This window comes from Aedes albopictus, chromosome 3 (assembly GCF_035046485.1).
Source record: "Aedes albopictus strain Foshan chromosome 3, AalbF5, whole genome shotgun sequence".
Lineage (NCBI taxonomy): Eukaryota > Metazoa > Arthropoda > Insecta > Diptera > Culicidae > Aedes > Aedes albopictus.
Window position 1 is genome coordinate 84561238 of NC_085138.1, and position 13902 is coordinate 84575139.

At 46.1% G+C, this 13902-nt stretch overlaps 1 protein-coding gene across 1 annotated transcript in view; it reads left to right on the top strand.

Moving 5' to 3' along the window:
* The window catches only part of LOC134284116 (TATA-binding protein-associated factor 172), an 80149-nt gene extending 72126 nt beyond the window's left edge, over nt 1-8023 (top strand). The window contains exons 2-7 of the mRNA XM_062842421.1: nt 1481-1563; nt 1651-5071; nt 5171-6558; nt 6616-6744; nt 6802-7048; nt 7208-8023. Of these exons, the coding sequence (XP_062698405.1) occupies nt 1553-1563; nt 1651-5071; nt 5171-6558; nt 6616-6744; nt 6802-7048; nt 7208-7702 (5691 nt within the window). The 5' untranslated portion in view covers nt 1481-1552 and the 3' untranslated portion in view covers nt 7703-8023. The remainder of the gene's footprint in view (nt 1-1480; nt 1564-1650; nt 5072-5170; nt 6559-6615; nt 6745-6801; nt 7049-7207) is intronic.
* Nucleotides 8024-13902: the final 5879 nt, after the last annotated feature.

Here is a 13902-nt window from a genome sequence, read left to right on the forward strand (position 1 = left end):
GTGGTGGCCAGGGCCAACGTGGCTGGCGGAAGATTCGGCCACCTGGGATCGAATCAACTCGTCTGACAATTTGGAGGTACGTAGACGATTCCAAATACTCAATGTCGTTATCATTAACTCGGGATTCACGTAATATTCATCTTCAACCTGAAGTCGAAGGCGTCGACTCAGTACGAGAGGCGCTCGGGTGTGCTCCTTCCATCCGAGTTACACACAGCCAGGATGCAGCTCATCAGACTGGCTCAGCACGATGGCTATAAAGAAGAAACAAAATCGATGGCGAAAGGAAGCGAAGTCCATCCTAAATCTAAGATCAGTAGCTTGTACCCTTTTTTGGATGGAACCAGGACGATACGTGTCGGGGGACGTTTGCAGCAGTCGTCGTTTCCTTTCGAAGTGAAGCACCTGGCGATACTCCCAAAGAACCATCGCGTATCCAGATTACTGGTTGAGGAGCTACACTTGCAGAACTGTCATGCACTTCTGACGGCAGCGATCAATCAGTGGTACTGGATTCCAGGCTGCCAACATCTCGTCAAACAAGGCATTCAGAATTGCGTCAAATATTGCCGGCAGAAAGCCAAGACAGCACAGCAGCTGATGGAGTCTTCCAGTGGCGCGCGTGACCGCATGTCGACTCTTCATCCATGTCGGAGTTTACTATATGCCGGTCCCATTCTAGTACGATGCAGCAGTTCCCGCGGAGAATGTTGATCAAAGGGATACATCGTCGTATTTGTCTGCCTCTCGTGCAAGGCGATTCACCTCGAGATTGCAAGGGACTTCTCAACTGATACGTTTTTGGGAGCTTTCAAGCGAGCGAATGAGACGAGGTTACTGCAACGAGATCTGGGACGAACCTGGTCGGTGCCGACCGGCAACTGACGGAGATTTACGAAGCAGCTCAGACTCACAGCAAGAAAACTGAACCGTACTTCAGCAACCTTGGCATTCGCTAGAGGTTCTTTCCGCCATCCAGTCCGCATCAGGGTGGCATCTGGGAAGTGGCCGTTAACCCTCGAGCGGTTGCTCTGTTGTAAGATGTTCAGATGTAAGATGTTCAGATGTTCGAAATTCCTAACCCCTATCGTTCATCATACCTGTCATCACCTATATACTTTGAATAGCACCACCAACCGTTGCCAGCACGAGAGAAAAAAGAAGAAAAAGAATTATTATAGAAAACCACTTGACACCGAACAACAGAGCAATAAACAAGTAAAAACAAGTTCGTCCCTATTTTCAATGCGCAATCCGCTGGTAGACAGTTTCCAACCGTCCGAATAGTGTTCTTGGGTTACCGGTTCTCCGTTTAAGTTTCGCCTCGACAACCTCTCGGCTTTGGTTTTCGGAAATTTACGGGGATGAACCAGCCTCGCCCGGGCTGAAAATCCCCATAATAAAGAGCCAATAATTCGGAAATTTATACAATAACTAAGTACCAGGTCATTAACAATCGATTTCTCTCTCATGTTTACAGATTCTTGGATGCCATCGTCGTGATCCACGTGTTTAACACTCTCCCTGAAAAGCATCATCTACAGACCAAAGAATGACTTCACGGTAAGTAATCAGTCCGCCTCAAATTCCACACCGTCTCCCACAACACAATCCCACTAATCAACAAACCCATCTCTCTCTCTCTCCCAGTTTGGACCGTTTGTTCATCCTGCTGGAGTCCGGTTCGGCTGCCGTGACCCGCAAGGCGGCCGCCAAGCAGATCGGCGAGGTCCAGAAGCTGCATCCGCACGAGCTGCACAACCTGCTGGGCCGGCTGCTGACCTATCTGCACAGCAAGGACTGGGACACCCGGATAGCGGCATCGCAGGCCGTTCAGGCCATCCTGGAGAACGTTCCCCAGTGGAATCCGACCGGGGTGGACGGAGCGCCCGAGGATGTTTACAATACTCAAACCGGGGCCGGGAGCTCGCGGTTGTCGTTCGACAAGTTCGACCTGAACGCGGTGCTACATCGGGGAGCTCGACTCATGGGTTCGGAGGGGACGGAGTTCGACGCGATCGATGACAATGATGTGGGCGATCCAAGGGAGAAGTGGGCCCGGCAGAGGGCGTTACTGAACGAGAAGCTGGGGCTGAGTACGGGCGTTAATTTGGATGATATTGTATCGATTGAGGACATGCAGAACCGCAGTGTTCAGGTCCAACTTGCCCGACAGGAAGGCGAAAGACTGATGCCAGTTCAGGAGATCTTAAAGCTGGGTACAGAGGGTTCTAGTCAAGCGCTGAGCTGCCGGGAGAAGAACCGTGCTCGACGGAAGGCACGTGAACAGCAAAAAGCGTTCCCGAATCCGATCAACGCCGTTACCGGGGGTTGTTCCGGTGTCGGCTTGAACGGATCTGGAGGAGATGGCGAACCGGATCGGAAACGAATCAAAACAGACGGAAAACCAGATATGATCGCGTTCACAGAACCCGTCCCGGATTTGACGGGTGCCTGGGTCGATGCCACGGAATGGCCCTTGGAGTCATTCTGTTCCAAGCTTTATTTGGATTTATTTAGTCCACGGTGGGAGACACGTCACGGCTCGGCCACAGCCCTTCGGGAGCTGCTAAAGAGCCACTCCCAAGGAGCTGGGAAAAGTATTTTCATGACAAAGAAGCAAATGAACGAGCAGCACCAACTTTGGCTGGAAGACGCTACCCTACGCTTGCTCTGCGTGTTGGCCTTAGACAGATTTGGAGACTTTGTATCCGATCAAGTCGTTGCGCCGGTGCGGGAAACTTGCGCTCAGGTTCTCGGTACGGTTTTGAAACAACTGCCTCTGCAAAATGTCCATAGAACCGTTAGTATTCTCCTGACGTTCATCAAGCAAAAAGACTGGGAAGTCCGTCACGGTGGTCTTCTGGGAATAAAATACATGCTAGTCGTTCGGGAAGATCTAGTTCAAACCTTCCTACCGGTAATCATCAACGATGTCCTAACGGGACTTTTCGATTCTGTGGATGACGTGGGAGCTGTCGCTGCGGCCACCCTCATACCCATCGCTTCTTGGCTACCAAAACTCCTAACGAAAACTCAAGTCTCGCACATAGTCAAGCTGTTGTGGGACCTCTTGTTGGATCAGGACGAACTTGCATCCGCATGTAACAGCTTTATGGGTCTGTTGGCATCGATTCTGAGTCTGCCGAATGCCTCCAACTGGATCCAAATGGAATCGATGTCAATTCTAGTGCCACGCCTTTGGCCATTCCTCAGTCACTGCACTTCTTCCGTGCGTAGATCCACGCTGCAAACGCTGAGAACACTCACCGACAGTAGGCTTACCGCCCAAAGCGAACCATCCACACCTACCGGAAGCAACGGCATGAACGGCAAAGCCACATCCGTCATAGTAAGCACGGCCGAAGCTTTGGCGAAGGCCGCAACGGAAACCAACACAATCCTCCAGGTGGATCCTTCGGAAAACCTGGTGCTGAACTTTGGAGTGCAGGACTGGCCACCTGCATTGCTTCAGGAAGCTCTCCGTCACATCTTCCAGCGGGTCCTAGTGGAACACGTCGAAGACATTCAAACCTTAGCCGAAGAAGTATGGAACAACATCATAATCAATGCAGAATTGTCCGCCCTTCTACACGCTTCCTGTCCGTACGTGGCCAGCTGGCTATGTCTGGCCATGCAACCGGTCCGCCTGGCATTCGACCCGTCCTCGTTGATCTACGCCAAACCGATTCAACCTTCGCAGCTGCGCGAACGTCGCCGGCAGTTCGATTCCTTCGATAACGGTACTCCATCCCGGCAGAAACTCTTCCTCGGCGGATCGGAAACCATTCCAATCGAGATTCGGGAAAGAAACGTAATCCGAGCGCGGATCAAAACTGCCAAAATGATTGGACTACTGTCCCGATATTTGGTTCTGCCGGCTCCCGGCGTTGTCTACACCCCGGAGATCGAGAGCCCCATCGACTGTTATACCAAAGTTCTGCTCGGCTATCTGCAGTCCCGCTCGGCGCTGCAGAGATTGATCGCCAGCCTTGTGATCGCATTTTGGTGCTCGGCGGATGATACCATCAAACCGGGCCCGATTTCGCTGCAAGAGCGCTTGAAAGTGTGCTTGAACGAGTACGTTTACTATGACGAGGTGGGAATACTGTTCACGAGGTTGCTGCAGGAAAGCAGAGACTATCTGGCAACATTGAAACAGCACAAGATTCAGTTCGTGGAGTTTGAGAACTTGAAGGTTTTGAGTTTGGATCAGATCTTCCAGCTTTGTACGGTGATGTCTGAGAATATGAAAACCAAATACGGACTGAAGAGTAAAATTGCAGAGATGTTGGAGGAACGCCGTAGAGGGTTGTTCAATGCGCATGCCGGTACCTCCTTGGAACAGAGTAACCTTCACATTAGTACGCAAGCTTCCCTTTCTGGGGCAGTAGTCAGTTTGAAGTGCCTTCCAGATAAGCTGAATCCCGTCGTTAAGCCTTTGATGGAATCCATCAAGCGCGAAGAGTGTGAACTTTTACAAAAGCTCTCCGCCAAATATCTAGCCGACCTTCTAGATCAAGTCACCGTTCGTAACCCCTGTCCAAACAACAAGATTATTTCCAACCTGTGCACCCTGCTCAAAAGCGACGCGGACTTCACTCCGAAACTGATCGTACCGGATCGGGAGATGCGACATTTCGATCCGGCTAACACAAGCGACTCCAATCCCTACCACGGAATAATAACTCTGCTAAACCAGCAAAAGACCAAAGAAGGTCCCAACGGAACGGCTTCGGGATCACGTGGCCCCGGTAGGCCGGCGTCCGTCACCTCGGATACCCCAACGATCGAGGACGCCCTCAACGAGTCCGAAGAAACTAGTCGCAAACACGCCCGTACGCAACGGCTGGGAGCCACGCATGCCATAACCACGATCTGTTCCTACTTCAAGCAGGACCTCCCGCAGAAGCTTCCCGTTCTGTGGCAGTTGATGACGGAGCAGATCACCATCAAAGTGGACGAGAGCTACGTCGATCAGCTTGGTCGGCAGATCGTGAACCAAGAGGATACCAACGACTTCATGACGTCGTTGCAGCTGATTGAAGTCGCCGCGCGACATATTGATCAGGTAAGGGGTATTTCTGTCAAGAGTTATCTTGTAAAAGGTAGGAAGGTTAAGCCCAATATTATCTTTATCATCATTTTCCTCTTCTTTATACTTCGTCAGGCCTTACACGATCAACTGTTCCAACTGTTACCAAAGCTGTGCCTACTGTTGAGACATCCGTTGAAGTCGATCCGCCACATGGTTGGCCGATGTCTGGCCACCCTGGCCGTAGTCAATTCGCAGGTCGTTATGACCATGGTGATCAACGATATCGTACCCATGCTGTCGTCGATCGAAAACGTGGTCAAGCGGCAAGGTGCCGCCGAGGCCATTGCCTGCATTGTTAGCAAGCTACAGATGGAGATCGTTCCGTACGTAGTTCTGCTGGTTGTCCCGCTGCTGGGACGCATGAGCGATCCGGACCAATCCGTACGGCTGGTATCGACTCATTGTTTCGCTACGTTGATTCAGTTGATGCCGCTGGATGGAATCACTCCGAACGTGCGGGGACTTTCCGAGGATCTTAAGAATCGCAAACTCAAAGACAAAGAGTTCCTCGAGTACCTCTTTACGCCGAAAACGATTCCAGACTTCAAGATACCCGTCAAGATCAACGCCGATCTGAGAAGCTATCAACAGTCGGGCGTCAATTGGTTGTGGTTCTTGAACAAGTACAAGCTGCATGGAATTCTGTGCGATGATATGGGTTTGGGTAAGACCCTGCAGGCGATCTGTATTCTTGCTGGCGATCATTACCAACGCAGCATTGATCCGAAGTGTGCCAAGCTGCCAAGTTTGGTGATATGCCCGCCAACGCTTACCGGACACTGGGTTTACGAGGTGGAGAAGTTCCTGCCGACCCGTTTCCTGCGGCCACTTCATTACGTGGGACTGCCAGTGGATCGAGAACGACTTCGTCACAAACTTGGCACGTACAACTTGATCATCGCGTCCTACGAGATCGTTCGGAAAGATATCGAGTTCTTCAGTTCCGTCCAGTGGAATTATTGCGTCCTTGATGAGGGTCACATTATCAAGAACGGTCGGACAAAGAGTTCCAAGGCCATCAAACAACTAGTGGCGAACCATCGCTTGATCCTTTCCGGTACACCTATCCAGAACAACGTGCTGGAACTGTGGTCACTGTTCGACTTCTTGATGCCCGGATTCCTGGGAACGGAGAAACAATTCAGCACTCGCTTCTCTCGTCCGATTTTGGCAAGCCGTGATCCGAAGAGTTCAGCCAAGGAGCAGGAAGCTGGTGCGCTGGCCATGGAAGCGCTGCACCGGCAGGTTCTTCCGTTCTTGCTGAGACGCGTCAAAGAAGACGTCTTGACTGATTTGCCTCCGAAGATTACGCAGGATTTACTGTGCGAACTGAGCCCTCTGCAGGAGCGATTGTACGAGGACTTTAGCCGAACGCATCTCAACTCGGACATTCGCGAATGCTTGGAGAATATCGACGGACAGATCGTGAGCAAGAAGACGCACGTGTTCCAGGCGTTGAGGTTCGTACTTCAGGTTTTAACTCAGTGATTCGAGATAACAAGTTCCTCTTTTTATAGGTATCTGCAAAATGTCTGCAACCATCCGAAGCTTGTTCTGCAGCCATCGCATCCGGAGTACCAAACAATCTTGTCGGAAATTTCTTCGATGGACGACATCGAACATTCAGCCAAGCTGCCAGCACTGAAGTAAGATCTCAATTTCTTCATGTTTTGTTTCGTCTTATTAATTGATCGTATCTTCAGGCAACTTCTACTGGACTGCGGTATCGGTACCAACAACGAAGACATGTCGGTCAATCAGCACCGGGCGTTGATTTTCTGCCAGCTGAAGGCCATGCTGGACATCATCGAGAACGATTTGCTTAAAAAGCACCTACCGGCGGTTTCCTATTTGCGGTTGGATGGAAGTGTTCCACCCAGTTCGCGCCATCAGATTGTAACCAAGTTCAACGGCGATCCCAGCATCGATGTTCTGCTCCTTACAACGCAGGTGAGTTTGATGGTTTATCAAAGTTTGTTTAGGGACACCCCATCTTCTAAAGACTCATGCTTTCTAACTTACTTGATACTTGATGGGCTACAACTCGTAGACAACTCGATCTTCAAGAGCATTGACCATTTTTTTGCACCCCTTCCATCCCATCCCCAGGTCGGCGGTCTCGGTTTGAACCTCACCGGGGCGGACACGGTCATCTTCGTCGAGCACGACTGGAACCCGATGAAGGACCTCCAGGCCATGGACCGGGCCCATCGTATCGGCCAGAAGAAAGTCGTCAACGTGTACCGCCTCATCACGCGTAAATCCCTGGAGGAGAAGATCATGGGACTGCAGAAGTTCAAACTGCTAACGGCCAACACGGTGGTCAGCGATGAGAACGCCTCCATGGAAACGATGGGCACCGATCAACTGTTGGATTTGTTTGCACTGAGCGACGGCAGCCGGAAGACGACGGACAAGGCGGACAAGGGATCCACAAGCGGAGGATCGGCGGCTGCTGGGTCGGATGGTGCCAACGGAGGGGCCAATGGTGCCGGCAATACCATGAAGAACGTACTGGAAAATCTGCCGGAGCTGTGGGACGACAACCAGTACCACGAGGAGTACGATCTGTCCCAGTTCTTGGAAGGACTGAAGAAAACCTAGTCCACTAGTGAGTGTTGAATTATTGATATGGAACCCTATTTTGATGTATGCTTTAGTAGATAAGGACAACTGGAATTGGAGCGTTGAAGCTCTATTTTATGCTTAGATTTTATTTAAGTAGCGCTGAACTAAGATTGACCCAGGAGACCTATCCACATTGACCGACTCTTGTACTGTTTTCTTCCAAATGCAACATCGATTGATTACAACCGTGTTCAAATTGCTTCATTTCCTGGCACACCACAGATTACTTCTAAAACTATAAGCAAGTTGAAATATTAAAAATAGTAAACGTCGTTAGAATACACATCTTGGATGAAACTGTTTTGTTTTAATAGATTTGATCTTGGTTTTGATGACCCCTCCATTTGTGCGATGCTTCGGCGATCTCTCAAGCAAGGCGCAAATCTCTGCATGTTTCCTTGAAGAATTTCATATTCTTGAATGTTTTTCAACATTTGTACTAAGGGATCAGCCCTATAATTTCGTGTTTAGGCTTGGGTATCATACTTTACTTCTTCTGAGTTTTCTTATTAATTGATCTGAAACTTCCAGATTCAATCCAAAGATTGCAGTTTTGGTATTTGTTACGGTCTCCATGTGGCTAAGTTTGGGAATAGCAACGGTCGCCATATGTGTTGCCTTAAGGACCTCAGTAGAGTAACCAGTACCAAGAATTTATTCTCAACTCAAGATTCATTGTTCTTCCACTTTTCGGACATTACGTTCCAATTACGTCAAACTCTCCAAGTTCGCCAAGTTCGCAGGGGTTGACGGTATTAAAGTGAAGGAGTTTCATTTTGATTATTGTAATGTAGTGTTCTTTAGTGAAACATATCACCTTTTTAACACTTTAATGCGCCTCCAACGGTTCATCACGAAACGGCTGCTGCAGATGGAGTATGGCTGATCATATGCATCAGACATGCTCGATAAACAGGAGGAACCGCCGGGGCTCAGTAGAGTCTATTCCCAAGCAATAGTTCCAAGTCGGTTGGATTTGAGAAGGTTTTGATGATCGTTACAAATCCTAATAAAAGTATTATAGGATTTGTGACAGGTTTTGGAACCTTTTACAGCCATCTGACTTCAAAATGTTGTTTGGGCTCTATTTCCCACGTTTCTCGGTTGATTTTTATTAATAGTAATTTATTAATGTCATAGTCGCTTTTTTGATTTTTTGCAATGTTAGTTTTTCATATTTTCTTTAAATAAAGCAATTAAAATCGACCGAAGAATCAATAGTGGGAAGGAGATTTGCAGCACTTAATTGTGCTGATAGATTCGAAGCTAACGTGCGAACACTTAAACGCATTGTTGACGTCAATGCGTTCGACGTGACATTTTGGACAAAAACTGACTGCTTTATATTAACTGAACAACGTTATTTGTGTATAACTAGGTTGACATTTTTAGGCTACGCTTGAGAAAATGACATGGTTCATCTAGGTAGGACCGATAGGACAATTGAATATTTTTAATAGTATTTGTAGCGGGATGAAAGTTGACATGAAATCTTTATTATTTTAAAATTTTATTGCAATCAGCTGACCAACTTGGCGTTTTTTGATTATCTCTTAGATGTTCAGAAGTTCAGTTGCATGTTTCTGTGGATTTTGGACCGATGACAATTTAGGGACACAAGAGATGAACACAAGTAGAAAACGATTAGCGAAATCAAGAAAACAATTTGACACAGGATCGAGTATATTTTAACATACAGGGTTCGATTGATTCGATAAAAAAACAAACATACGACAACTGACTTAACGAGGAGAAAAACATATTTAACCATACCACAAAATCAAACAAGGAGACAATCACAAACCGTGTGACCATAACACTACATAGGCAAATCCTGACTGACTGACCAATTGAAAACTTTCCAATCTTCTACCGTAACTTTCTGAGTCAGTTGCAACAGTGTCTTAATGGATATCATTTTCCGCGTACGGCTGGCAAACTGCTTCTGAAAGATTACGTACTCTTTTCTATCTTCGGGTCTAGTGTAGAGGTTTCAACTCTATTCAGAGTGCAGCTAGCAACCTAGCAAAAAAAAAAAAAAAAAAAAATTACGTCAAACTCTCCTTCTCAGCTTGCAACATGCCCTGCCCACCGTGTCCTTCCGGTTTTGGCCACCTTCTGGTTGCTGGATTCGCCGTAGAGTGAGCAGCGAGCTCGTAGTTCAATCTTTGCCGCCATACAGCGTCCTCCTGCACACCGTCGAAGATCGTCCTTAGCACGCAACGTTCGAAAACTCCGAGTATTTGCTGGTCCTTCTCGAGCATGGTCGATTTCTCGTGTCCGTAGAGGACCACCCATATTATAAGCGTTTTGGCATTGCTCCGAGTGCATCCGTACCGGAACTTCCCTAAAGATAGTTTTATATACTCGTATACTGCATATACTCCCATCAGAGAAAAATCCAAAAGAAATGTCAATTAACGTATTCTCAGAATGATCCTTGGAAGAACTCTTGAAGGTAAAGCCTTGAAACTATCTTTGAAGGAAACTCTCGAGGTATCCCTGTAGGGATTCCTGGATGTCTTCTTGGAGAATTTTCTGGCTCCTGTATGTATCCCTCTAAAATTATCCTAAAGAATTTCAGTACAAATCGCTGGAGAAATTTGTCTAAACATCCTTGAAGCAATTCAAAAAAGTCTTCAGGTTCCTGAAATTCCAGGTTTGTTATTCCTGAATGAATCCCTGAATAAATTTTTGAAGTGATCTCGTGAGGAATTTTTGAAATAATAATTAGAGGTATTCCTGGAGCAATACCCGGAAGAGTAATTCCTGGAGAAGTTCCGTGAGGAATTCCTAGAGGAATAATTAGAGGAATTACTGGAGGTATTCCCGGACAATTTCCTCAATTTTCCAGGATTTCTAAAAGGAAGCACTGAAGAAATATCTAGATGAATTCCTGGAGCGATCCTTGAAATCATGCTTGGAGGCATCTCTGATTAAATTCCCATAGGAATCCCCAAAAGAATTCTGGACGAAATCCCTCAAAGAATTTCTGGAGGAATTCAAGGATAAATTCTTGGAGGAATTACTGTGGAAATTTCTGGAGGAATCTCTGAAAAAAAAAATGCTGGAGAATCCCTTGGAGAAATTCCTGGATGAATCCCTGTAGGAATTCCTGGATAAATTCTTGGAGGAATTACTGTAGGAATCTGGAGAAATTCATGAAACAATTTCTGGAGGAATCTTTGGAAAAAAATGCTGGAGAATCCCTTGGAGAAATTCATAGATAAATTCCTGGAGAAATCTCTGTAGAACAATTTATTGAAGAATCTCTGGCGGAAATACTGGAGGAATCCCTGGATGAATTACCGAAAGAATGCCTGAAGGGATATTTGAAGGAATTACTGCAGGAATCGCTGGAGTAATTACTGGAGCAATTTCTGGAAAAACTTCTGTAGGAATTCCTGAAACAATTTCTGGAGGAATCTCTAGAGGAATGCCTAAAGGTATTTCTGAAGAAATGCCTGGAGGATTCCCTAGAGAAATCTCTAAGGGAATCCCTGGAGGAATTCTTGGAGGAATCCCTGGAGGATGAATTTCTGGAGGAGATTCATTGGATGAATTTCTGGAGGAAATTCTTAGGAGGAGTTTCTGTACAAATACTTGGAAGTTTTCCAGAAAGAATTGTTGAAGGCTTTCTGGGAGTATTTCCCGTTGAAATTCCTGAAAGATTTCCTGTAGAAATTTCTGAAGGAATTCCATGAGGAATTGCTGGAGGAATAATGCCTGGAGGAATCCCTGGAGGAATTCCTGAAGGTATCAAAGGACGATTTTCTGCATAAAAATCTCGGAGGAAGTACTGAAAAAATCGCAGAAGGAATTCTCGGAAAAGTCTCGAAGGGATTTTAAAAGACATTTCTGGAAGATATCCTGGGCAAATGCCAGGAGGAATCCTTATAGGAATGCCTGGAGAAATACCTGGAGGAATTCCAGTGTGGATTACTGAAGAAATCTCCGAAGAAATTTCTCGAGCAATCTCTGGAGGAATGCCTGGATGAATTCCTGGAGAAATACTTGAAGGAATTCCTGGAGGAATCTCTAGAGGAGATCCTGGAGAAATCTCTGGAGGAGTCTCTGGAGGAATCCCAGGAGAAAATTCCTGAAAGAATCTCAAGAGGATTTTCTGAAGAAATTCAAGAAAAATCCTGAAGGAATCCTAAAAAGAGTTCGTAGGTAAATTTCTCTTGGAATCCCAAGAGGAGTTTCTGGAAGAATCCTTGGAAGAATTTTTAAAATAATCCCTGGTGTTATTCCCGCAATGATCCCCGGAAATTTTCCGAGTGAATCCCTGGAGGAAATCCTGAGGGATTTCTTAGAAAATCCAAGGAGAGCTTTCTAAACAATTCCTGGAAGAATTTCTGTAGGAATCCCTAAAAAAATTTTTGTAATCCATATCTGCAGTCATTTCTGGGTGAAATCCTTGGATGGATGTTTTGTACAAAGTATTGAAGGATTTTTTTCAAAGGAATATGAATAATTTTTGAAAAATTTTCTGAAAGAGCTGCTGAAAGAGATTCCTCTAGAAATACTTCGAATAATTCCAGACAGAATTATTGAAACAGTCTCTAGCGGCATTCTTGAAGGAATGCAAAAAAGCGCAGGAACAATCACTGAAGGAACCTCTTAAGATATTTCAGGAGAAATTCCAGAAGAAATGTGTGGTGAAATCCTTAGAGGAATTTTTGGAGCAGGAATCCACGATAAAGTCGTTGCAGAAAACTATGGGAAATTTCCTGGAAGAATTCTTTAATGCATCCTTGCAGAGGGACACGGTCTAACGGCCGGGTAACGATAACGGAGCCTAGGCTGTGCTGAAAACATGTGCTATAAGTCGTAAGTATCGTCGTAAGTCGTTTCTTTCGTTATCTGGTGAGCGCTGAACTGAATCGTCGGGCAGAATTCCCAGGGGGACTGACACTTTCTTTTCTAACCGAAAAATCCGCATATATCCGTTCCTAACCGTCGCTAACCGCTGCTAACCAAGCAGCAGTTAGACGTGGTTAACGACGGTTAGCAACGGATAAATGCGGATTTCTCCGGTTAGCAAAGGAGATATTGCGCGCAAACCCCAAAATTTTAGTTCCACCTTTGGGTTTCCGCGCCGAAGACCCAGCGCCAGATTCACCGACACAGAGACATGACAGCAGTCGCCACTCAGTTGGTAATCCTGATATTAGACGGCGGTCATCCGTTAGTTATAAGAGTGGATTGTTTTCATGCAAATAGAGCATTTCGCTGAAAATACAAGTGTATTAAATAAATATTGACAGATTTCTTGCTGTGTTAGTGTAGAACTTAGTGGTTAGTCAGAACTATAGAAACAAAAAGAAAATACATGCACTAAAAATTCCAAGCGTAGTTCGCAAAGGACCAATCCAAAAGTCTGTGTGGTAGTGATTTGTGTTCAAATTCCGCGTGTTAAGAATTTGTAAGAGCTTTGTAAACAACTTTTATTCTCCCTGGGCTTGCATTAAGGGAAGGTTCATTTATTACGTCCAATCGTTTTTCGGGATTTCGAGACCACCCTTCCCCCTCTGTCACGCTATTTCCCTATATATATACCTTGAACACGTACTGTCACACTTTCCTAGACCCCCCCCCCCCCCCCAAATGTTAGACGCAATTTATGAACGTTCCCTAAGGCACTGCATTGTTTTGATTTTGCATGAAAATTTGACGTTTCTTGGCCTTGTTGTTTAAAAAATTTCTGTAAGAGTGAAAGAGAAGGCGAGAACTTCGTGCATTGCTCTATAGGGCAGTGCATGAAATTATCTCCTTCTCTTTCACTCTTTCAGAAATTGTGTAAACAACAAGGCCACGAAACGTCAAAATCCCATACAAAATCAAAACAGTGCAGTGCCCTATAGAGCTTGCTGACGTCTATTCACCTCTCTCTTTCAAACATGCTGGCGGGATAGGATATATTTTCATCGGGAAACATTTCCTGATGACAACAAATCCTATTCCGCCTGCATGTTTGAAAGAGAAAGGTGAATAAACGTCAGCAAGCTCTATAATGCAATCTAGCGTTCATCACCCTTCTCTCTCAAGCAGTCACAGAGGATAGCAATTTTTTGTTTAATATTTTCATAGGGAAACGTTTCCGTATGAAAACAAACCTATCCTCCTCGGGAGCGAAACAGAGAAAGGTGATCAAACGTCAGATAGCCTTATAC